We start from the raw sequence: 24,568 nt of genomic DNA, 5'->3' as shown, positions 1-24,568 counted from the left end.
AAGCCAGGTTGCTCCGGCACTCACTGATTCTCTCTCCCTCTGCTCTGGCAGGAAACTTGGCCCTCACACACTAGCCTAATCCTCATATGCACAGACATTTGACACACACACAGAGGAGACACAGTCCCAACCTACATGCTTAGGACCATAATTAGAGATCATTTACAAGGATCAAGTTGAACATAATCTGGACAGGAGGTAACTAAAGACTGGCCATCATTGCTCTGTGTGTGTGTGTCTGTGTGACTGAAGGAGCCATTTCACCCAGGAAACGGACAGGGTGTGCCCCAAACATGAAGCTGGGAGGTGGTAAGGAGGGGCTGGGCAAACACACGATGGGGCAATCTTCTCTGTGATGTTTGGGTTTCACTCCAAGCTTGGCTTCTCTGTATTTGCTCTCTTTGTGTGTTTGTGCATGAGCGTGCGTCTGTGTGTATGTGTGCAGGTTGCACGTGTGCGCACACTGCCTGGCCATATCTAGCTGCAATGGCTGGTGTAAGGACCATTAAGTTATGAGCTTAGTTAGTCTTATCTTTGGAGTGATAAACCTAATGCATTTTGTGTGAAACATGCACACACATTATAGATACACATACATTAGCAGCTGTGATAAGAAACGAAGTATCACAGATTTGTCAAAGTGCAAAGAAAACTGTCTGTTACCTATTAATGGCGTGATGTGTTATACAACCCTTTGGCCATTGTGTATGGTAACTTGAAAGCAGTGTGCTGTTTATAAAAAAGCCAAGGCCCTTTGGTTTATCCGTGTAGTGTTTTTGCCCAGCAAATTGTTTTTCTACTATCTGATGTTTTCGTTAGGGGAGAGGAAAAAAAATCAGGTTTGGCACTGCAGAAATTTGCATGGACACACATGCACAGGGAATCGGTTCCAAACTTGTCTGAGGGAAGTGCAGTTTCATGCGCCTTCAGTTTTTGGGTGCTCCAGATCCTTCCTGTTTTTCTTGGCACACTAGCGGAGCCAAATTAAAACTAGAGAAAGATATGATGGAGCTCATTAGATCTCATTGTTGGGTTTTTTTGAGAGGTGGATTTAGAAAACTGGCTTGACAGCGTGAGGAAACATATGGCTGATAATATCGCAGGGCTTAAGTGATTTTTCTGACTTAAAACTCTCATTTGTATCTGTTAACAAAGGATCAGATAAACGTGTCACGTGAAAGGTGTGTCGCAAGCATTATGAGACATTATCAGCAGACCTTGCAGTCCCTACAGCTTCACAGGACTCTTTCAGAACTCTGTAAGCAAATATGCTTATTCAGTTGCATTTCCAGGTAAATTCCGAGGAACTTTAGTCCCAGGAACATTTATTTTTTTCAAGGAACTGAAAGATTCCTTCAGACCTGTAAGGGGTGTAAGGTTTGTACACAATGTTGGACGTCCGAAACTGTCGGTGACAGATGATCACACTTCCCATTTGATGAGCAAGTGTTTGAAAATCTGAAAGGCAGAAACACTAATTTGCTCCCAGTTAGAGATCATTATAAAGAGAAGACGAATTATATATTTTGAAGCAGATCATAGCTAGGCTATCTCTTTTATTTCCATCCATGCCCCAACGTATTTCTTGCAGAGTGTGTGTATGAATGTTGTCTAATTCTTGCTAAATGAAACGGTTTTATAAAATTTAGAGCTAAAAGTCCCCACAGAACTGTGGATGGCTTTCGGATGTGCATATAGACATTTATCTTGCAAATGGAAAATGGGTCCAAAAATCTGAACTTTGATCCAGTAAAGTTACATACAGGTTCATTATTGATGTTATAAAAGCTGCTTCAGTGTGATCTTCTTATCACGGGACCAGTCTGACTAGTGTGCAGCCACCCGGGGGGGGGAAGCTGTCGCTGTAACTAAAAGCCCTCCGAGGTACCTGTGTGAAAGGTGAGAGAGCGGGTTTTTACCAGGATTCTTTGAGCTTGTTCTCAGGTTCACGTTTCATGTTTTTGAACCTGAACCTGTGATCTCTGAGCCTTTGAAGTGAGATGGGCTTAGGGTGAGTAGGTGCTACTGGCAGCAAGCGAGCTACGCTGTCCTGAACGGCACTGGATATCATTGTTGCCACAACATGGCAGCTGCCGGTTCATTGGTGCTTCTAGCTTTGATGGTGTCAAACCCCCACAGAGCCGTTATAAGGCTCTCGCATGTTGTTCTTCCCTTTGCTTCATCACATTTGCTCTCTGTTGTTGCCATCAAAGCCTTTCTGTGAAGCAAGACCTTGGAAAACATCGAGGGAAACTTGGAAGGCTTCTGTCTGATACGCTGCATTTGTGGTTTCACTTCAGCTGCCCTGACTGTGGGGCCTTGGGAGCTGGTAATCATATCTTTAACGGATCTCTCCGCAAACACAAGGTCTTGAGCCAGTTTGGCATGTGCTGGATGCCAAATAGACTCCTGTGGGTACACACATACACACACACGCAAACACACAAACTTGTCTGCCTTCCACGGAAATAGGGGTTTCATTCATAACTGTAAGTGGCGTGCTTTCAGCATTACACTGGTAATCTTTTTGTATTCTTGCGAAAATGTCTACTCACACAAACATAAAATCATCGTCTATGCAAATAAATAAGAATTCAAAGGGTTGAGTTTCCTGTGGTTGTGTTTGTTTTCTCATCTGGAATTGGAATTACTGTCAGCTCCTTGTGAGTCAAAGCATTTCTTTGGATACAAGTGGGGGCAAATCTGTGAAGGTTGGTGATGGGTGGTCAGTAGGAATGTAAGGAATCGGGATGCTAAACGGAGACTGTGAAGAGTATAAAAGTCGTAGTGTTAAAGAGGGCAGCACAGTCTTTCAACTGAGTGAATATAATCAGAATTTTAGTTTAGGTCAGCGATTGAGTTTTTTCCCCATGAATATTCATTTAGACAGTTTTTGTGAACTTCTTCTGTATAGTGTCTATTATGTCCATCCTTGAGGCTTAAAGTTTCCTATTGAGATTCTTCTTTTAAAATCTTTGTCCAAAAAAAGGACGTTGTATGCTGGAAAGAAGCATACAACGAGTATGCTATCTTGGTTTATGAAAATAAAATCTGATTATTTTATGTGACTTATGCTGGGGCATGATGTACGACCTGTTCAGTGCTGTGGCTGTGTTACCATAGATTACTTAAGACGGATGATGATACACAAATGAGGAGGTGCAGTTTTGAACTGTATTATTAAACACCAAGACAAAGTGCAGTGGTTTATGTAATGTATGCCTAGCTTGTACATCTCTGGTTCTCTTCTGTCACTTTAGTGCTTCCAGGGTAAATGGAAAGTCACCCAAAATGTAATTTCTATCAGGCATTCAACCCATTTGCACCACAATTTTTGGCCAACTCACTGACAATGCAATGCAGGAAAACTTAAACCGTGGCATTTTCAGTATTTTTTTTCTAACCAGACTCCATGGAGCCCTCAGCAGTCTTCCAAGCCAGGGGCTTGATTGTAATAAATGAGGAAGTGTGTGAGTGTGTGTACGATCTGCTGTTGTTGTCCTTTTTGTATTTCTTTTTTTTTTTTTTTTTTTTTTTTTTTCTTTTGGGGGCATTATTATTATGGCAAGGCCAACATCTAGAACGTGAACACAGAGCAATATGAATGTAATCTTAGAACTAGTGAATTAATGAGAATCTCTTCCTTTGCTTGATTTTCCTTCCAGACGATTACAGCTACCTGCCTGATGCATTGCCTCCCCTTCCTGAGGTCCCGGACACCGGGTCAGTCCTGAGCTCCGTTGACATCCCAGCTCGCTGCCTCCGCAACCCAGCCTTCCGCCACGCTTCTTCTCGCTACTGCTCCGCCCTCAGCATGGACTCCTCTCCCGACAGCGCCGAAAGGCCCATCAGCTACAGCTCCACATCCTCCTCTGCCTCCTCCAGGGACAGTCACTGCTCGTTGGGCAGCCGCACAACTCTTGTCGCTGCCCCGCACTGTAACCCCATGACCGCAGACCGGGACTCTGGGGCGATTCGGTTGGAGCTGGTCCCTGCGAGGCAGCTGGAATGCAGAGAGGAAGATGACAGAAATGATGGAGCAACGGACACAGGGACAGGGCAAGGAAGATATAGCAGTGGACAGACTCCAACTGAAAATTCAGAGCCTGAGCTGAGCCCAGAAGGAGGGGAGCGGGCGAATCAGGGACAGGGACCAAGAACATACGTGGACCGGGTGGTGCAGGAAATACTGGACACAGAGAGAACCTACGTACAGGACCTACGTAGCATTGTAGAGGTAAGGGACTAGAATTCCAAGTAATATATAACTTGGCTACACAACATGACGTGAAGGAAATTGGAAACAGAAAGATCCTGCACATGCACAGAAACTTCAAAGGTTCAGAGTATTAGCATATTTGGCAGAACATCAAACAAAGAGAGAGATGTGGAAAAAAAGTTAGAAAAACTACAACTGTATTTCTTTTGGTGTGGGGGGGCGTTGTTGTTTTAGCGTGAGAGTGTGTGTGTGAGTGAAATTAAAATATGCAATGATAAGTCATACTGATTACAAAGTATTTGTCTTGCAGTTGATTGGTGCGTCTTTTATATATATATATATATATATATATATATATATATATATATATATATATATTTTTTAGTTTTTACCGATTTCTCCCTTTCCAAACATGTTCAAGCTTACTGTTGCTCAAGGTGGCGAGGTAATTTATGTCTCTGGTCTCAAACCAAGGGATCCAGCCACCTTAATGGATTATAAGAGCGATCTCAGTGGTCCTGAAATGATTAAAGCCAAATAAAGGACAAAGGAAGTTACATTTTACGTAGTTTTACTTAAAAAACACATTTTTTTTTTTAAGATGTATTTTTGGCGTTGTTAGACTTATTTTTGATAGGAGAGTAGAGAGAGAATAACAGCAAAGCAGAGAAGAGAGTGCAGGGAATTGAGTGAAAGAAGTGCCTCCTGACACAGGCAATCGTTAAATGGATGTCAGTCCAGTGACTGCCTGACCCTGATCTCTTCAGGAAGGCTTTAAATTGCCAGATAATACACATTTAATGCACGTGACGCATACTGCTTGGTGCCTTCTGGAAAACTTTAATGCAATAAGGTCACCTGCACTTGCAGGCAGAGTTTGGGTGGGTTACACGACACCAGCGCCTTTTGTGCTGCACACAGAGGCACACACACACTGTATGCACACACACTCAAGCTAATGCACTCGTTTGTGTGTGTGTTTGGCTGGCTTTGAACTGCAAGGATACACCTTGCCTGTAGTCAGTATCTGAGTGGCTTTGTTAAGGATTGGGTGTAGAGCTTTTTATCAAAGGTCGCTCTCTTTTGTCTCTCCTGCCTTTTGGTTTCTGCATTCAGCTCTATGTGAAACTAAAAAATTCACTGTGTTAAATTTAGTTGAATGTATGTGCTGCATGTTGTATCCTGCAGCTTTATTAAAAAGTGGTGGCTTGAAATCTTCATCCACTTTTTCCCACATTGTCCTCCCTTGGCGAGCTGTCGATTCATAGGCCAAAGTGTCTGTGCGTGTGTTCGTATGTCTAGGTTGTGTTATTTTGGCTTCAGAGTGCACAATGGATCCATCATCACAAGTTTTTTTTTTTTTTTTTTGTGATATGTTTTTGGTGTTTCACTCCTGATATTCCACCCTCTCCGACTCCTCCTCCTCCTATCAGAGGTGAGGAAATGGGATAGAGGGTGAAAATAGGAAAAGGGATTTAGCTCCAAGATAACAGTATCCAAAGTAGGTTAAGAAAACACTGAACAGGGCTTAAAAGCTGCACTTAATAACCCTCTACTGCTTCTACTACTGCAGCCCGCCGATTGCCATCAGTGGATCAGACCACCCAGCACTCAACAACCACACTTGCATTTCAAGAAAGCTAATTTGTCACTAGAACATTGGAGAAGACACATGCATTCAGCCTTACTTTACCTTCTTAATGACGGTTTCAGTGAGTGCATCGGGGATGGATTGCACTGATTGTATCTGTGTGAAAAGGGCTTTTAACATCACAGTTAACCTACAGTGAAGAGAAAAGTACAGCTAGCAGCCACCACAAGCACAGCGACAGCTCATCAGTTATCAGCACTGTCCTGCATTATTAGCCATCTTGCATTTCAATAATCCCATGCTGCTGTAGGAGGGTGTGACAGCCTTAACACAAATATTTACCCAGACTCCCCTGAGCTCAACTGTGTTTCATCTTTCTGCAACTTTGCAGGCTTCTTTTCTTTTCTTTTTAAATGCTCCTTAAGTGTTGTTAAATTGGTGAATATGATGTTTGTTTGCATGAGCCTACATCCTCATTAACCAACAATGTCATGATCCGGAAATGATCCAGGAACATCCCTTTTCTGTTGTTTCCCGTCATCAGTGTCCGGAGAAACAGTTTCCCGCTGAAGGGCAGAAGGACAACTTTGTTTTTTTTGTGTGTGTTTGTAGAAAAGGAGTGTGTGCTTGAGGAGATTAATGGTTAACACAATAAAGTTATTAAGCCTGCACATGTGAAGCCTAATGCTTAGCAGGAAGTGAACCCTCAGGTGTGTGTTTGTGAACGCTTCCCGTTGTTGAGCCTGCAGAGGCTTTAGCTGAGTGTGATGAGTGAACGGGTCAGGCCAGGTCAGATCTTTGACCCTGTGGCTAATAAACTATCAGTTTACACATTACTGCCAACATCAACAAAATCTTAACATGACCTCTTTATGTGACCTTAGACATAATCACCGCCTTCCCTTTTAAGCACGATTTCTTTCTGTAACTCAAATCCTTGAACCAAAACGTTGCCCTTAAGCTCTTGCAAAAACCCGTACACTCTTTACATCCAGATCACTTTTTCCAGTTGTTTCTGTTTTTCTATGCCTTTGCCTAACCAAACACTGTTTAATGGATTGCAGCTCAGACTTGAGCTAGTTAAATGGCAGCGCTAATAATGAATAAATGCATAAAACAATACTTGGAACAGAAACTCTTAGCAACCGACTGCAAATTAGGCCGACGGGAGAGAACATTAAAAAAAAAAAAAAAAACAACCTCTCCCTCCCTGTCTTTGGTCTCTTAAAAACACACAAGTATTGTCTGCACTGAAATGGCGAGTTGTGTTTGTGCATGTCGAAGGCAGCCTGGCGCTTTTCTCAGTGTTGTAAGATTTTCCCAGTTTCAGACAGTAATGTGGTTTAAAAGCACTTTTTCTATTTCTATGTGCTCATAGCTTGAAGGGACAGTTCAAACCAAAAACACGTTAATATATTTTTCCCCTTCAATCCAATCTATATTGTTTTAGCGGCCTTCTTTGAGATGTTGTTTGTAGAAATGTCTGCCATCTCTTGGATTTAATGGAGACGGATTAAACTGTTACTCAAAGCACCAAAGAAAATAAATAAAATGCGTGTCTTTTGCCCAACAGCCAAAGGAAACATGGAGCACCATTAAAGATTAAATCCTGTAACTCAGTCACAAGCAAGAGGCTCTTTTAGATTAATTTTGTGTTTTTCAAATACATTTTTTCTCGAATTTGGAGATGTCATTTCACTGTATACAAAAGAAGACACACATTGCCAAAGCTGGGCAGGTCAAAAGGAAAACGCATAAATTTGATTTGAACTGTCGCTTTTATAGATGAAATCTTTTGTGGGTTTTTTTGCACTGCACTTCTCAGTAACTGCAGCAGTGTTGTGTTGGTTTTTAGTTGCCTGCAGAACGGGCAAGATCAGTTGATCTATTTGTTCCGTTCTTTTGAAATGTATAAAAAGCAGTGAAAAGTCCCCGTGCAAAACACACAGCTCCATTCGATACTGCTGCTCCCAGCTACCGGTCGATCTGTCCTCCTCGCGTCACCTTTCTCTTTCTTTCTTCAGGGCAGATGGATATCTGGCAGTGCTGTTGTTTAATAGCAGTCATATGAGCACTCATCACTAATGTCACTGATGGAGGCGGTGATAAGCGCCAGAGTTAAAGCTTCCTGAGGCGACATGGTTTTTTTTTTTGTTGTTGTTTGTTTTCTTTTAACAATGTGTTAAAACTGTTCTTCCCAGCACCAGCCAGACAGTTTCAGGGCCAAAAGCTGTTGACCTGCTTTATCCTCTTATCAAAGTGTTGACACGAATCAGCAACAGAGGAAATTGGCTTTTAGTTGAACATAGTACACCAGGGTTAAGTGTTTTTACCCATATTACTGCAGTTTAAATTGTTTAAAATTAAGTTTTCTGTTTTGTTTTTTGGATTAAGGCATTAAAAACTGAAGAACCTCCAGTTAACCAATCACTCATTGGCTCATAAAAGTTTGCCTTTATTCTGCAAAAGTAACATATTTCATAAAATTGTTCCTAAACATTTTTTGGTAACCCAAGAATGATATTTAAAAACAAATCGGATTCGTTTCAGTCATGGATTTATTATTGGTTTTCCTAGCAGGTGTAGTTGTTCCCCAACAACCCTTTTTATTTTTATTTTTTTTTGGGAAAGGCTTCTTAAAATGATGAAACAAAACCTATAACTTATAAGATCCACTCTAAAGATAAAGATCAGAGAGTCTGAGTGTGTCTGGATGTTGTCAGTATGATTCTGTTTCCAGAGTCAGCTGTCCAGGGGAGGTTGAAGGCTTCCGGTGTCTGCAAGAGTTTATGTGGGTGGGCTGCTGTATGTGTGCCGAGGCTGGTCCCAATTAAAACGCCAACCTTGGTCCTCCTAACAGACTGTTGCTTCTTTCTCTCTGCAGGACTACTTGGAGTGCATAAGTAACCAGTCTCGACTGGCCTTGAGCTCTGAGGATAAAAAGTCACTATTTGGCAACATCCAGGACATCTACCACTTTAACAGGTACAACACAGAGCGACAGACATGAGTCACAAAAATATAATATAATGAATAAGAGTGTGTGGCATAAAGCAAAGACACTCAGATTTCCTATATTTGTTGGTTCCTGAATTTTTGGAGATCAGAAACGGAGATCATGTGTCACTAAATAATTTGGATATTAAATTATTGTGTTTCCTTATTTCACATAACACCCAGTCTTGGTTAAATGGCTCTAATTTCTTCTCATATCATCGGGAATCTTACACTACTGAATGACTCATTTGCCAAATATTGCCAAAGAAAAATCATTTTAAATTACATTAAAATATTATTTAATCACAGGAATAACCATCTGTGTTATTTTAATGCATTCATTAGCAGTTCTGCTCATTTAAATAATTTGCGCTTCATGTTTGTGCTTTTCTAAGAGGTGTATATTACACTATTAATTGTTTCTCTCATAATTCCCAGGATATGCTGGTGTAATTTCAATAATCTACCCTTTTTGTTATGGCATCACTATGGTCTTAATCGAAAATTACATTTAATTGGTGCCTCTCTGAAGGGTTAATGAAATATCATGAGCATCATCATGGTCTAAAAAGTGATAACCAGCTTCTCACTCAGCTGTAAGATCATCCATCAGCTGCAAAATTTTGCAGAAAATAAAAAATATAGAATATCTGTTGTGATATAATGACATAAGACATTAAAATCAACCTGGATTTGCCGCAAAGCTTCTCTAAACGGCTTTGTCTCTCCACTCACCAGTCACTTTATTGGGTACAGCTTGCTAGTACCTGGTTGGACCCCCTTCTAAACTGCCTTAATTTTGGTCCATGGTGTCGTCACGCAGCTGTTGCACATTTGTCAGCAGCACATCTATAATGTGACTGTCCCGTTTCACTACATCTTATAGAGCAAAGGTGCTCTACTGGACTGAGATGTGGCGACTGTGGACTGTATACAGTGAACTCTTTGCATGTTCATGAAACCAGTTTTAGATGATTTGACGTGGCGCGTTACCCTGCTGCAAGCACTCATTAGAAGATGAGTACACTGTGGTCAGCAGCAGTACTTAGGTGGGCCGTGGTGTTTAAAAAAAAAAAAAAGAAAAATAAAAAAAAGAAGTCAACTAGGTATTAAGGGACCCCATAAACTGTTACATCACTGGGTGTCTGAACTGTTGATACAAGACGGGATGGATCCAGGCTTTCATGACGATTACATTAAATTCTGACCCTACCATCCAACAATTTTCCGATCTTCCACTATTTGCATTTGTCCACATATGTAAATGAACCGAGTTGCTGCCATGTGATTGGCTCTTTTTAGATATTTGCCTTAAAGACCAACTGAACAGGTGTACCTAATAAAGTGGATGGCGAGCATAATGTGCCAGCAGCCTCCCGTCTCTCTTAGGCTCCACAAACAAAATCTACGGAACACTGAAAATGGACTGTGCCACCTGTTGTTGTTCTATGAAAGGCATTGTTGCAGCAGCCAGGCCTCTAGTGTGTGTGTGTGTGTGTGTGTGTGTGTGTGTGTGTGTGTGTGTGCGCGCGTGTGTAATCAGTCCCAGTCTGCATGCTTGTCGCCTCTAGTACCGCTCCAGACTGTGTGTTTGAGTGTGTGAGTTTTGTATTCAGATGAGATGGCAGGTCCAGCATCAGTCATGGTGGTCTGGAGACACAAACATTCACTCCCACCTATTCATTTCTCAGCTGCCCCACACAGTCAAACTAGCCAGTAAAAGGAAACATAAAAGCAGTTAAAAGAGGTCACAATGACCTCATGCTTTAGCCATGAAACAATAACTTCAGGAGTGGCTGTTTCTTTCGTTCTTTTTGTCCCTACACTGAATTTACAGCTGCAAAACAGGAGCTCCCTGTTTGAATTCATGGAAGTTCTGAATTTGTTCAGTGGCCTATCACCTCATTTTGAACACCGAGATTTTACTCGTGAAATTCAGCACAACTGTTGGAACAATGAACCACGGGAGAGTCATTTATATGTGCGTATTCAAGGAAGAAACAAAAGAAGGTATAAAATGTAAAGCCCGGGAATACAGTGTTAACTGCTGTGAACTTTTTTGCTTCAGGGATCTTCTTCATGATCTTGAGAAGTGCAACGCAGACCCCGTGGCCATCGCGGAGTGCTTTGTATCCAAGGTAATGAGACTCTTGTCTCTTGATCAGTTTCACTGTTCACAGTACTGGAAGTAACTGAATACATTTAGTCAAGTGCTGTACTTTCAGGTACTTGAGTACATACATTTTATAATACTTTATATTTTGCTCTTTACCCCCCATTTGTATTTATTTAACAGCTATACTTACTTGCTAGTTTCCAGCAAATGCAACATATTGTAATAGTTTAATGCTTTTTAGGCTTATACAAAGAAACAATGTCACAATTCAGATCTTTAGAAGTTGTCCTCTGAATGTCTCAGATGCTTTAATTTATATAGCCATTGAGAGCCAAGCTTAACTGTTTATTTAACACAATATCTAATATTAGCGAATACTGTAAAACTAAAGATTTTGAATGAACTTTTACTTGCAGTGGAGTACTTTTGGTTAGTTTTATAGGTTTAAGTAAAGGTCCTAAGTACTACCCTGTACTGTCTGTCTCTTTGCTTGTATGGGCTCTCCTCCTCTGCTTGTTGAAACCTGTCCATACAGCTGCTTTGGACACATGCACACACACACAGAGAACAACATCCACAAGACAGAAAATGAGAAACTAGAAATGTGAAATTATAGATACTTTCCTCAAATCAGGTGATGACATTGCTAAAATGAACTTCCTAGAAAGTGCATTGAGGTAAGAAGCATTATTGTGCCGGTGCGAATGTCAGTTTTAAAAGCAACAGCAGGGCGGGGAGGAATGACAGCACCTAATCACCTTTTTGCTTAAGAGGGATAATTGTAGTTTTCATCAAGGAAAATGGACTCAGACTCTGCTCACGGTGTCAGAGGTCCTCTTTTCTGTATGATTCAGCTCCTGCTCTGTCTCTCGGTGCCCTACAAACTGGTGGCACAATTATATCCCATTATAAAGTGCTGCATACCAGCACTTTGTCTAAAACACTTTGCATTCCCTCCCTTTCCTTCTGCAATTACACCCAAAACCGCGGAGCAACTGTCTGACCATGTACACACAAAAAAAGTCACCGTTAGTGTCACAGACTCTCTAAATGCAGCAGCTGTTGTTGAGACAAACTGGTTTTATGGCAGCCCGCATCACCACTCTGCATAATTAACTGAGAGCTATAAACAAACCAGCCTCATGACATCTTGAAACCAGCTGATTAATCTTACAGTTAGCAAAAAGAGGTCTCAAAATAAAATGGCAGGCATGTAGGGAAAAGAAGCTCTTTGTTGACGTCTTGGTGTCAGAGGATCGTACTGTTTGCTTTCAAATGTGCAAAGTTGATTTTTAAAAAATCGTGCGATATTTATTGGTTGTTTGTGCAGAGGATAAATTGGGAGACAGCCAGCTTGAGAGCAAGCCTCGGGCTTCTGAAAACACATCCGTGGTGCTGACGTACTGCTCTTGTAAGACTCGCAGATACCCATTAAAACCATTTAAAATATTCTGTTTTTACTGGAAGTGGTAGCGGGTTCCTGTCCCGTCTTGCTGTCAGCATTTCTGTTTAATTATAGTTGTACGGCAATATGTAAAGCTTCGTCGTCTTCTCACAAAACGCCAGAAATTTCCTGCTCATATCTAACTGGTGCAATATCCATGTGCCATTGATTCAACTGGTTTCTCTTAAAATGTGTATGTGCGCTATATTTTTACACCCTATTACTAAACCTTAAACGTTGACAGCACTACATTTTCGCCTTGAAGGGACTAGAACTAGCAATGAATTTGCACACCTGATGTTAGAGTTAAACTCGGACGCTAACAGATAAATCTCTCATGGCTCATTAGGCTCTTCTGTTTAGTGATATTTGTATTGAGAGGGGCTCAAAATCCTTGTTACTGATATTTATTCATGTCTGGATTTTGGTGTGTGTGTGTGTGTGTGTGTGTGTGTGTGTGTGTGTGTGTGTGTGTGTGTGTGTGTGTGTGTGTGTGTGTGTGTGTGTGTGTGTGTGTGTGTGTGTTTTTTTTTTAAAGTTTAGTGTAGATTTGTCATCAAGTAGCTTTAATACAGTTGTATAGGGGGGTGGTCAAGAGTTGGACCAGCACCTGGAAATGTTTAGTCTCCACTGACCGACCCACTACTCTAACATTAAGAAGCCACAGTTAGAGCTGTGTGTGTGTGTCCATGTGTCCTCATGATATCACACGCTTCTGGTAAATGGGTTGTAGCTGAAATTCCAGTTTATTGCTAAAAAAGGTTAGTCATGGTTTCAAAGACCCCGGAAAACTGCTAAACCTCTCTTTCACCATCTACAGTGAAATGCACACACTCGGAGACGCACACAAACACTGCTAATACTTTTCTAGTCTCAGCAGCCAAGGATCACATGCAAGAACAATGTTTGAAGAGGAGACAGATCTAGCTGTAAATCTCCGTCTCTCCCTTCTGGATAATTGGCTATCTATCCTCATGTCTTTTCTGTTTGACTAAATCTTCGCTGTGCTATGTGTTGAGTAAGCCTTTAAAGCATTTTATGGGTTGCTACATGCTGACTGAAGCAAAGAGAGAACAATTACACTGAATTTTTTTTGGTCCTAATGATCCTCTGAGTTCAGCGCATACCTGATGACTCACTGTGACCAGTCCGGTCTCGTAACAATAAAACCTGCAGCTTTATTACCTTGCTATTAAAGTGATGAGTGGGCGCGTAGCCATCTATCAAACGTAAACTTTTTCTGTCTCCCTGCATACCGATTAGTGGCCACAGTTCAAATAAGTACAAGTCCTTTCTGTGTAATTTGTATCTTGATCTCTCAGAGAGGGGTGTTTATTTTTTGTGATGTGGAGCATCTTAAAGTTAATAACTTTTGGATATTTTGATATGATGATTATATGATTTTAATATAGCTTATATGTATTTTAAAGGATGGTGTATTATAGGCATGAGTTATTTCAAGGCCTTCTGGTTTCCTGGTTAGGTTCAAAGAGTCTGCATGGACGGGTGTTTTTTGGCATGTCTGCGCTCATGCGTGCGCTCCAAAATTTATATTATATAGCAGCTTTTATGCACTTTGTGGTCTTGTGTTCACAGTGCAGGAGGATATTAGGAGTGTGTATTAGGAGTGTGTTGGTTTGTGTCATCAGAAATCGATGGTGGCACATCTGGTTGTGTTTAGGCCTGGTCTGTGGCGGCAGACTGCTGGAGACGTGGAGAAGAGCTCTGCTCTTCAATTAAGAAAGGTTCCCACGAAGCACCTCGGGCTAACAAATCATGGGAGGATGTCTGTGTCTGTATGCATGTTCTTCTGTTGAGTATATTTTGGTGGGATATACTGTGTGCATGAGGTAGATTGACTGTTTGCTTCAAGCTGATTGGACGTCGTATTTAGTTCAAATCAAAACACACACGTCCAAAGTGGGTACGTGCTCGAAGTTTATTAAGAATCCAGCGATCACATTGTCCTGGTTCATAATGTGCACTCTGTCACACACGTGCAGAGCAAACTTCTTCTGCATGTTTATGCTATCACTTCCTGAAAGCTGTACACATCCTGCACCCTACTAGTGATTACGGACACGAATGGAGTTCAGTTACATTCTCACGTTACACAAGAGAAGCGAGTTTATCACAAGGCCTCCAAGAGAATATGATAAAGGGGAGCAATGAAGAGGAAGCGCTTGCAGGGAGAAAGGAGGGATCAAGGAGAAGAGAATATCCATAAGAGATTGGTGAAGAGAAGATATTAAAATGTGTTGTAGGAATAATCGTCAGGAGCGGGCAGGGATGATGGGAGGATGAGAGCAAAGAGGTTTAGACTAGCTTTGATAACTCATGCTGTCTTTGATGTCTTTGATGTTCAGGGAGGTATGCGAGGTGGGAAAAGTCTCAGTTAAAGGGGCGGTGGGTAAGGTACGAGGGGATATTTAATCTGAGCGCTCAGGGCTGTTGGGATAAACAGAGAATTAAAGGCCAGGATGGAAGCTAATCATAAGCTACAGGGATGAGGTTCAATTAGGATCAGTGAACGAAGGAAGAGTGGAAGCCTTGTCTGTGGGCTTTGAGTAAACATGAAATAACCCAATTCATCAAAGTGGACACAATCCACTGCAGATGTATTATAACCACTGATTAAACAGGCGAAAAAGCATGTGGATACATATTGACCTGTAAGGGATTATGCAGTACCACAGCTTTACTGTCTGAGCCCATTTAATCACAGCCACGCATACTTTAAGTTACTGCTAATAATTTGGCTAGTAGTGCTGCTGGGTTTAACTTGAATGTATTCTCTCTTGTTTCGTGTGTTTTCAAATCATATCTGCATGATATGAAAACCCATTAGAGCCATCTTCCTTGTCTTCCTCAACAAGCTTTGCTTTTTGACTTTCTGCCCTACATAAACAAGATTTTTGTTTTAATCACTATCTTGCTTTAAAATCTGTATTTTCACAGAGAAATTATTGCTCTGAGAAAACAAGCAGCGCAGTTTAAAAAAAAATAAAAAAAAATAATCCAGTCTGCAAATAAAACTATAATAGCACCAAGGAGTTGTGCAACACTGACAAAAACAAATGCCGACCTCGTGTGACTGTTGTGAGTCAGCTAATTCTTTTTTCAAAGACCTAAAATGGGCAGACAGACATGATATTATTAGTAAATTGCACAAATTCAGACCAAATGCTCAGAGGTGTGATTGTTCTCCTCACAGACTTGCAAGATATTTTGCTACCACATAATAAAGTGTCAAAAAAAACCAGTCAAAGCAAACTCCAGAGCATCTCAACAACTATGCAGTTGCCAGTGCCATAAAATCCGGGCAGTAATTCCCCTCCCCTTTCATTTAGTATCATCCTCAGGTCAGCTTTGGTTAATACCTCTAAAATTATATACTTTCCCATCGGCTGTTGATGACATGGTGGACTTTACACCTGCTAAGTTGCTCTGTGTTAGCATTTTTATTGTTGGCTTCTTACCATTATCGACAACAGCATTTAACTCAAAGTACAGGTTTGTGCTTTCGCTTTGCTATGCACCTTCATGCATCCACTAAGATACAGTGCCAACAAGTGTGACATGACATCATACCGTCTGACACGTTTCTCTTCTACACTCCTCAGTCTGTCTCGTTTCATGTTACAAAGCTGCATCGACTAATTTGCTCTTTTTGTTGTTGTGTTTTACAGAGTCAGGAGTTCCACATTTATACCCAGTACTGCACCAACTACCCACGGTGAGAAAGCTACGCCTCGTGTGTGTGTGTGTGACCGACCATGCTTATTCACTAATGGGGCCCACTGTAGTATTGTTATGTCATCCTGATCTCACCTTCACATGCCATCTTCCCAGCATCTCACATAGCTCTATTGTGTATGTTGTTCAATGCATTACCTTATCCCCCCTTTCTGATGAGCTGACACTCTCTATAGAAGCCTCCTCAGCAGGAGTCAAAGTGTCTACTGTCAGTTGTGCCTCAAGGTCTCTTTAAATCCCTCCCTCCCCCCTTCTTTCAGTTTTTTCTTCTTTTCCTTTATTGGTGTCCTGTTGACGGAGTTACAGCTCACATACTGACAGACAGGGTATTAAAGTTGTCACCTTATCATAGCTAATGCTGCTAATGTTTTATCCTGCTTTGTCTGAGTGCCTCAGTGCCATGGGGCACCTGTGTGGTACAATGTACGGGGCTTTTTGTGTCAATTTCTATATTGTGTGTAATTAAATGAACTGAAATATGAAGCTGTTCTTCCTGCCATGACACAGTGCACCTTTAAAACACCGATAAAAGGGCATAAGAAGGAGGAAATGCATACAATCTAATGATGACTAATTGAATGTTGATTGTGTCTGTGTGAGGGGTCTGTTGTCAGCTGTTTAAGATAGACTTTCTCCTACATCCACACCACAGCTGGTGACCCCTATCAAGGTCACACACGACACACACAGACTGGGAGACACTTGCATATGCACAGACACACACACACACACACGAGCTGTAGATGTATCATGGTCATACTGAGCTCAGAGGTCAGGTTTCCTCCAGAACAATGTGAGGCCTGTGTGGAGCTGCGCTGGAATTTAGACATGCAGACATGCACATGAGTGCACACACACTTACACAAGACACAGAAGAAAGAGACAAGTTCACAACTGTCTTCCTCTGTCTTTTTCCACTGTGCGTGTGTGTACACAAACTCAAACACATACAGCCTCCATTTGGTAGTGAAAAAGTTCTTTATTCTTCAGTAGGTCAGACAGCAAATGAGCTCCACCGAGCAGTAAATGTGGTTTTACGAGGCCGTGGAGTGGTACAATATGTTGCAAAAATTAGTTGATGCAGGCCAAGCTAACAATAAAAGCATCAATAACGCAATTAGAAACTGATATTTGAGATTCTGGGCCTACTTTTGAATAAAAGACTCAGCAGACCAGGCAGCATTTTTCCAGTCTTCTGTTGAACAGTTTTGGCAAGGCTGTGCGAGTTGTAGGCTCGGGTTTCTGTTCTTAGCTTAAACAAGTGGCAGCCAGTGTGGCCTTCTGCTGATTTGGCTCATCTGCTTCAAGGTTGTGCATTCAGAGATGCTCTTCTGCATACCATGGCTATAGGGAGTGGTAATCGCCTTGAAGCAGTCTTTCCACTCCAAAAACTGTCACTCACTTTGTATTTTCTCTTTTTTCTGACTGTTGCCTGTAAAGCCTAGAGATGGTTGATCATTAGATCTGGTATTGCTGAAATACTCAGCTCAATCCAAACAACTATGCCATGTTCAAAATCCTCATTCTGATGCTTGATTTGAAGATCAGCAGGCTATCTTGACCTTACATGCCTAAATGCATTAAGTTGCTGCCGCGTCATTGACTGATTAGATTGTGTTAATGAGCAGTTGAACAAGTGTACCTAATAAAATCCCCGATGACTAGCATGATAGTGGGACACAAACCTGAGCAGCATTTGGCTTATTTTTGTATGCATTTGCAAATATATGTGCACACAGTGTATGGCTGCCAGAGCTTCAAGAATAATAAGCCTCATGGAAAAAGTACACATAACAGCTCAGATATCATATTGTGTATTAATTTACATACCTCACCGTGTTGATGAAAATATTCAGAATTAGCATAATATTAATTTAACCACGTTGTTCAAGCGAAAAACTGAAAGAGAATCTCTGTCCTCCTTAAATGTTTTTATCAGGGCACATACCGATCCCTGTTATGTCTCTCACTCTTGGTTAATAATCCCTCTGTGTTTGGGTGATATATTCTTTTTTTCCCCCTCCTTCAGTTTTATTTTACAGCTCTCACTCGTCATTGCTGTCAAATTACAGTTTCCTGCAATTCTCTGACATCTTATTTGCTGCATTTTGTCTCCACAGGTCGGTTGCTGTGCTCACAGAATGCATGAGAAACAAGGCGTTGGCCAAGTTTTTCCGCGAGCGCCAAGAATCTCTGAGGCACTCCTTGCCCCTGGGCTCCTACCTGCTCAAGCCAGTGCAGAGAATCCTCAAGTACCATCTACTATTGCATGTACGTCTTTTTTGTCTAGCCCAAAACACACGCACACACACACAATGTCATCCAAACAGTTAGTCTTTACCCACAAAAATGTGACTGCAGCCATAATTATTATTATTATTATTTTTTTAACCTATACCAGTGCGAATGCATGTCTACGTTTAAGTAACTGAGCTGAGATTCCAGCCCACCTCTGATGGAGACGCCAAATGTTTAGACATATGGTGCTCAGTATGCATGTTCCTGTGTGTCTGTGTGGTTGCATTACACTGCATGCATTGTTGTTATGAACACAAAACAAAACATAGTAGTATGAACATGCTCGTGAATGTTTTGCTTTCATTGTGTGCAAATTCCAATTGGCAGCATTTTTTTTTTTTTTTTTTTTTTTTTTAATTATTTTTCTTTTTTTACTTATTTGTGCCACCTGTGCAGGAGATAGCCAACCACATGGAGAAGGACACGGAGACCTATGAGGTCGTACAGGAAGCCATAGACACCATGCAGAGAGTGGCGTGGCACATCAATGACATGAAGAGGAAGCACGAGCACGCTGTGAGGTTGCAGGTACAGCGAGCTCTCTCACACACATTAAAAAAAAAATAATAAAAAAATTAACCTTTCCATAAATCATTACATAGATGACGTGTGACGGCGTCTCCTGCGTGCGTTCCACGAGTAAACGGCTACAATAGTTTGAAAACCTTTCAAGGAACAAATTATTTTAGCGTTCTGCGCAACAGTTATGTGAACTCCAGGTTTGAATCGGCCAAGGTCCTGATGCTCCCCGCGTCTTACGCAAGTCAGTGCATTTTCCACTGGGCTAATGATGGCCTTGCATAAGGAGGACACATAAAAGGGAAGCTTGTTTCTTTTATCTGCTCGGGGGACAGAATGGTCTGATGAATGCAGGAATGTGGGGGAACAATTTCCCTAAGAGTCTGAAGGAAGTATTTGCTTCATAAAAATGTTCAGTTTTTGCTTGTTTTTCTTCTGTTTTGTCATTTTCTTCCCTTTTAATTTTCTAAACATTTATTTAGGCTTCAGTGTGTTTGTCCTTCCACCCAGTAACCTTGTTCAGGTCATTTAACACTCTGTTTTCGGGGGTTTTCCTCTGTGTTTCTTGTTTTTTTTGTTTTTGTTTTTTTTGATAAGTTGAGTTGGCTCATTGTATTTATTTTTTGTGCTGCAGTTTAGCAACACAAATATGTTTAGTTTTTTCTTTGTTTTTTTCTCAATTTCATCACAAGGGTATGATTGTGTTCCCCCTTCTTGCTGTTACCATATTTAACTCTGTAACCCTGTGATTGCTGCAGGAAATCCAGAGCCTTCTTACCAACTGGAAGGGCCCTGATCTGATTGGCTACGGAGAGCTGGTCCTTGAAGGAACATTTCGTCTGCAGCGTGCCAAAAATGAACGAACACTCTTCCTCTTTGACAAACTTCTATTAATAACTAAGAAACGAGAAGAAACCTACACGTACAAGGCTCACATCCTGGTCAGTGACGCAACTTGATGAACTTCATGCCCTGAAGAAATGCTAAGGATTTCAATGTTTGTGCTCCATATTCTAACGCTACTTCCTGCCTGTCTCTTGTAGTGCTGTAATCTGATGCTGGTGGAAGTCATCCCTAAAGAACCACTGAGTTTCAGTGTGTTTCACTACAAGAACCCCAAACTACAACACACAGTCCAGGTATAGCAACATTACATAAGAGAAAACATGTCAAACCAGACACCAAACACCTTTTGAATTTAATTACACGCTTGAAAATGTAGCTACGAGCGACATTGTGCAAGTCAGAAGGTGTGATGGTTGTCGCTTCGTGATTTGCAGCTGTCTTATTGTTTTGTATTTAGTCCTGGCTCACGTCACGGAGCTGTTCAGACATGTAGACTGTTTAAAGGCTAACGGTGGCCATTGTTGTTTCCTAATAACTGTTTTTCGACGAGCGCTGAAAAAGAAAGCTAATATGCGTTATGCAACAAAGCTGCTCTCCAGTTCTTAAGGATTTAACCCAAGCCTTTTGAACTGTCTTTAAAATACATGTATGAGATTATCTCTTCTGTGATGTTGTGCTATCTGCCCGCAGGCTAAATCCCAGCAAGACAAACGCATGTGGATCTTACACCTCAAGAGACTCATACTTGAAAACCATCCTGCCAAAATCCCTGCCAAGGTAAGAGGAGCTCGTCTCCTTGACAGGCCCCATCTTTATTCACAGATTTCGTAACTGCTTTGAGCGGGATGTGCTGAAAATGTCACTCCCTCCTACTCACTCCATCTCTCTTACTTTCTCATATTCCCTTACCCCCGTTTTTTCTTTCCACCTATCCTGCTTTTACACTTTCTAACGTCTTCCTATCAGCATTCATCATCAGTTTTTTATGATCAGAATTATTTTTATTCTATTTTTTTTTTGTTATGTTTTATTGGGATTATTCCTAATTTTTTTTAAAAATTTTATTTTAAGTTGTAAGAAAGGTTTATTGATGAAGCTCTTTGTGGCTACACATCTGTGAAAAGCACTTTAAACATAAACTTTACTTTCTTTTCTATCTCTTCATCTGGCTTTTGATATGTTCAGCGAAAACTAAGAATTTTCTGGGAAAGTAAAGAGTTTCTGTAAAGAGGCTTCTTTGATAAGTTGAACTGTATAGTGAATACTGTAATGTGGTGCCACCTAGTGTCGAAATGCATTTAAATAAATGCATGCATTTTTTTTCTAATCCAAAATTATTTCCTTGCAATTCTACTAAACTAGTTGAATTGTAATTAATTTAATAATCCTAATCAGTAATTCAATATTCTTGCATTCAAAGCAAAAAAAGGGAAAATTACTGAGAATGACAAAGATCCTCAGCAAAGCGCAAGTGCATCTTTCTAAATTTCTAATGCAGCTTATCAAAAAGGACTCAATTGCAAGAAAGTGGGTAAGTTATTTAAAAGACTTCTCACTGTCATCCTAATTTGTTTTGTTGTTGTTTCCGAATTCTAGGCCAAACAAGCTATTTTGGAAATGGATGCAACACGTAAGTACCAATTTTCTAAATTAATTAAAATTGTACCTTTGGTATATTTTAGTCTAATATTCTTTTTGCTGCAAGTATTAAAAAAATATTCAATATTCATTTATCACTTATTTGTTTTCCTCTGCTGCCTTTTGTTTTTTTCCAGATCACCCCGGGTTTCACTACACCCCCGACGGTGAAAAGAAGGATTCCCCTCAAACCAAGGAAGGCCCCACTCCTCGTAGAGGACGCAGGAAAGGTGAGAAAAGTCTCAGTCAATATTGTGTTGAGCAAAAATTATGTTTCATAGCTCAGTGTGTAAAATAAATACAAATTGAAGGAAAGAACACACATCTAGAATTTATCATTTATTTTCCTGTCTTCCCAGAACCTTTGTCCAAATTACTGAAGAATGCTAAGCAGAATGCAGCCAATGCAGACGGTGAAAAAGTGAGTCATACAAAGACGAAGAACGATGAGTCCGTGTACACACTTGTGAACAAATTTTACTTAACCCAAAATGTGTTCCTTCTCCATGTAGCGAACAAGTCTAGGTGCCACACTGCTTTCTCCGGTGTCCCAGCTGGCTCTGGGCACAATTGGCCGCAGCCGTAGCCTCATCAACCAATCACAGGAGTCCTTAGATCCTGGCGATCACTATGACCACAGTGACCGGGAGGAAGGGGAGGAGTCACATCAGCAGGACGCTGACGATGAGGATGACAGTGGTCTGGTGGGTTTTGGCTACATATAGTTGTGCACTATATTTAAATTTGCCAGAAATATCCCTGTGAAATTGGGGGTTACATGGAAATCCCCCAGTTTGTTTCCATGTTAATCCAGTCTTTTAAACATATTGGTAATGCTGTAAATTCTGCATTCAGGGAGGTGGAAAGAGGCTGCGAGTGCCTGGCAAAGGCAGTAGAAAGAGGCTGAACCCTCAGGCTTCTGTTGATAGCATTGAACAGTGGAAAGCTTTCAACATGAGTTCAGCAGACCTACAGGTACAGTATCAATTTAGAGCTAATGAGAGATGCAATATAAAATTGTACTGGATCTCAGATTTTTCAGCTGCTTCAGTCACGTGCAATACAAATGATCTCTGCTGTCCTTCAGAGAGCCAGAGAATCCCTCGTACGGGACGGAAGTCACCACCCACCACTCCTCAGGACACCACACGTGACAGAGGAGCCTCCAGACTCCCCCATTCCCTCTGTAATAGTAACAGAAAGTGACCCGTCGGTGAGGAACATTTGGGCAGACCATCAGGCTCGCAGGGCCATGTTCCCCACCCGCCAGAGAACAATGCAGCCTGACGATGAAGACGAGGACATCTACCAAATGTTTGTTCCCACAGAGCCAAACGGACAAGAGCCAGAGGTGCCTTCAGAGCGATCAGAAGCTACCTCATCGCCAAGGACCGCTCGGCCCTGCAGCTGGCATGTTGAACAGGTGCCCACGGTGCAGGTTGAACCTCCACCCAGCGGTAGCAGAGTTCTGCGGAGGGCAAGCAGTGCCGGGGAGAAGGCTACAGAGGCTCGAGAGAGCCCAGGAGATGACCAGGCCGGTCACAGCAACCTGGAAGTGATCCACACTGAATCATCCAGCAATGATATATCTGGATCATCCTCAGCTGAGCAGCTGACAATGGATGACATTGAAAATGTTTATGACAATATCAGCTATGAGGACCTAAAGAGCATGGGCCTCATCAGAAGAGACCCTGAAGAAAGCCAGTCGCTGAAAGATGCGTCTACAGATGGACAGCGTTCCCAGAGTGAGGCAGAGAGAGCAGTCAATGTTCCAGAGGTCAAAGAGTCCATGTCCAAACCAGACAGTTTGCCAGAGGACCATAAGTCACTAACACAAGATGGGAAGTCATTTGGGACATGTGAACTCAAAATAGTGGAGGAGGAGAATATCTATGACACAATCTGTTTTAGGGATCCGCCATCAACCAAGGTCATGGAAAAAAATGAAGGTGATAAATTAAAAGAAGAGAGGGACAGTGTGCTTCTTAGAGCATTTGTTTCTGAGCAGAGCTCCCACTTTAGAGAGGATGAAGGACCAGCCCCCCGTCTTGCCCCATGTTCTTCTGAGCCCGATTTTTCATCTTCTTCCACCTCTGAGACCTTTTCTCAGAGCTCACAGAAAGGAGATAAGATGTCTGAGCAGGTCGATGAACTCTGGAACGACTTGGAAAACTACATCAAGAAAAATGAGAAGAAAGCTGATCGACTTCCTGCTGCATTCCCAGTGAGTGGCAGCGAGTCGCCGAAGAAGACCTCGTCTGTCAAAAAAAGTCCTGTGAAGAGCGCACCTGTAAATGCTCATGCAGCCTGTGCACCCAGCAGTCCCCCAGCACATCAACCTAAGCCCCCACCTGTCACTGCCACACCCTCATTCACCATCCCAGTTATCAACCTTCCTGAACAAAGTGAAAGTACCACTGAAGAAGAAACCCACAGCCCTTCTCCCGCATCACGCCCCCTTCCTGTCACCCCAGAGCCCGCCCCAGGAACTGTGAAGAGCATCCGCAACCGACTGGCTCGTCTAAGCAGCGGCAGCTTTCGCCTGGAGGATGACGATCTGGTGGAGCTTCCCCAGCGAAACATCTCTCAGAGAGAAAATTCCCTCAAGGACCTTCACAGTTTGTTCCCAGGGGAGCTGGCAGGTCTGGACTCACCCCTGGCATCCTCCTCTCTCCTGCTGGGTGAGTCTGTGGACTTTCCCCTGGAACTGATGGACAAAACTAAGAGCCGTGTGTTCCTCATGGCACGCCAGTATAGCCAGAAGATTAAGAAAGCAAACCAGCTGCTGCGCATGAGGAGCATGGACCCTGGAGACTCTTGCAGTCGGGCCAGAGCAGAGAAGAAACAGAAAGATCTCGCAGCCATCTTAGAGGAGAAGAAACAAGGAGGTGCAGCCATAGGTAAATAATAATAATAATTCCCAGATGCTACAGTATAGGTTTAAATTTGTTTCCATTTTGTGTTTCAGTGGGTAGAAATCTGTAGCTCACCTATTCAAGTAGCCATAATTTGACAGTACAGCCCTCTGGCAGCTCTCCTCTCCAACCAGACCAGCACAAACAAATCCAATCACTTCATATGTGAATGAGGGTAGTAGCTTTCCTGTGCAGGAGAAAAATGCAAGCTCGGAATTCAGCTTGA

At 41.9% G+C, this 24,568-nt stretch overlaps 1 protein-coding gene across 6 annotated transcripts in view; it reads left to right on the top strand.

Moving 5' to 3' along the window:
• The window catches only part of LOC100695046 (pleckstrin homology domain-containing family G member 1), a 61,173-nt gene that overhangs the window by 33,257 nt on the left and 3,348 nt on the right, over positions 1 to 24,568 (top strand). For all 6 annotated transcript variants that reach the window (XM_019345663.2, XM_005454607.4, XM_025899146.1 and 3 more), the window contains exons 2-16: positions 3,666 to 4,237; positions 8,695 to 8,795; positions 10,876 to 10,945; positions 16,057 to 16,103; positions 18,244 to 18,394; positions 18,818 to 18,949; positions 19,699 to 19,881; positions 19,984 to 20,079; positions 20,477 to 20,563; positions 21,383 to 21,416; positions 21,562 to 21,654; positions 21,784 to 21,845; positions 21,937 to 22,128; positions 22,280 to 22,399; positions 22,512 to 24,327. In XM_019345663.2, coding sequence (XP_019201208.1) covers positions 3,815 to 4,237; positions 8,695 to 8,795; positions 10,876 to 10,945; positions 16,057 to 16,103; positions 18,244 to 18,394; positions 18,818 to 18,949; positions 19,699 to 19,881; positions 19,984 to 20,079; positions 20,477 to 20,563; positions 21,383 to 21,416; positions 21,562 to 21,654; positions 21,784 to 21,845; positions 21,937 to 22,128; positions 22,280 to 22,399; positions 22,512 to 24,327 — 3,607 coding nt within the window. In that variant the 5' untranslated portion in view covers positions 3,666 to 3,814. The remainder of the gene's footprint in view (positions 1 to 3,665; positions 4,238 to 8,694; positions 8,796 to 10,875; positions 10,946 to 16,056; positions 16,104 to 18,243; positions 18,395 to 18,817; positions 18,950 to 19,698; positions 19,882 to 19,983; positions 20,080 to 20,476; positions 20,564 to 21,382; positions 21,417 to 21,561; positions 21,655 to 21,783; positions 21,846 to 21,936; positions 22,129 to 22,279; positions 22,400 to 22,511; positions 24,328 to 24,568) is intronic.

The sequence above is a fragment of the Oreochromis niloticus genome, linkage group LG15 (assembly GCF_001858045.2).
Source record: "Oreochromis niloticus isolate F11D_XX linkage group LG15, O_niloticus_UMD_NMBU, whole genome shotgun sequence".
In the NCBI taxonomy this organism is placed as follows: domain Eukaryota; kingdom Metazoa; phylum Chordata; class Actinopteri; order Cichliformes; family Cichlidae; genus Oreochromis; species Oreochromis niloticus.
The sequence above is the reverse complement of the archived record's forward strand: the minus strand, read 5'-3'. Positions and strand labels throughout refer to the sequence as shown.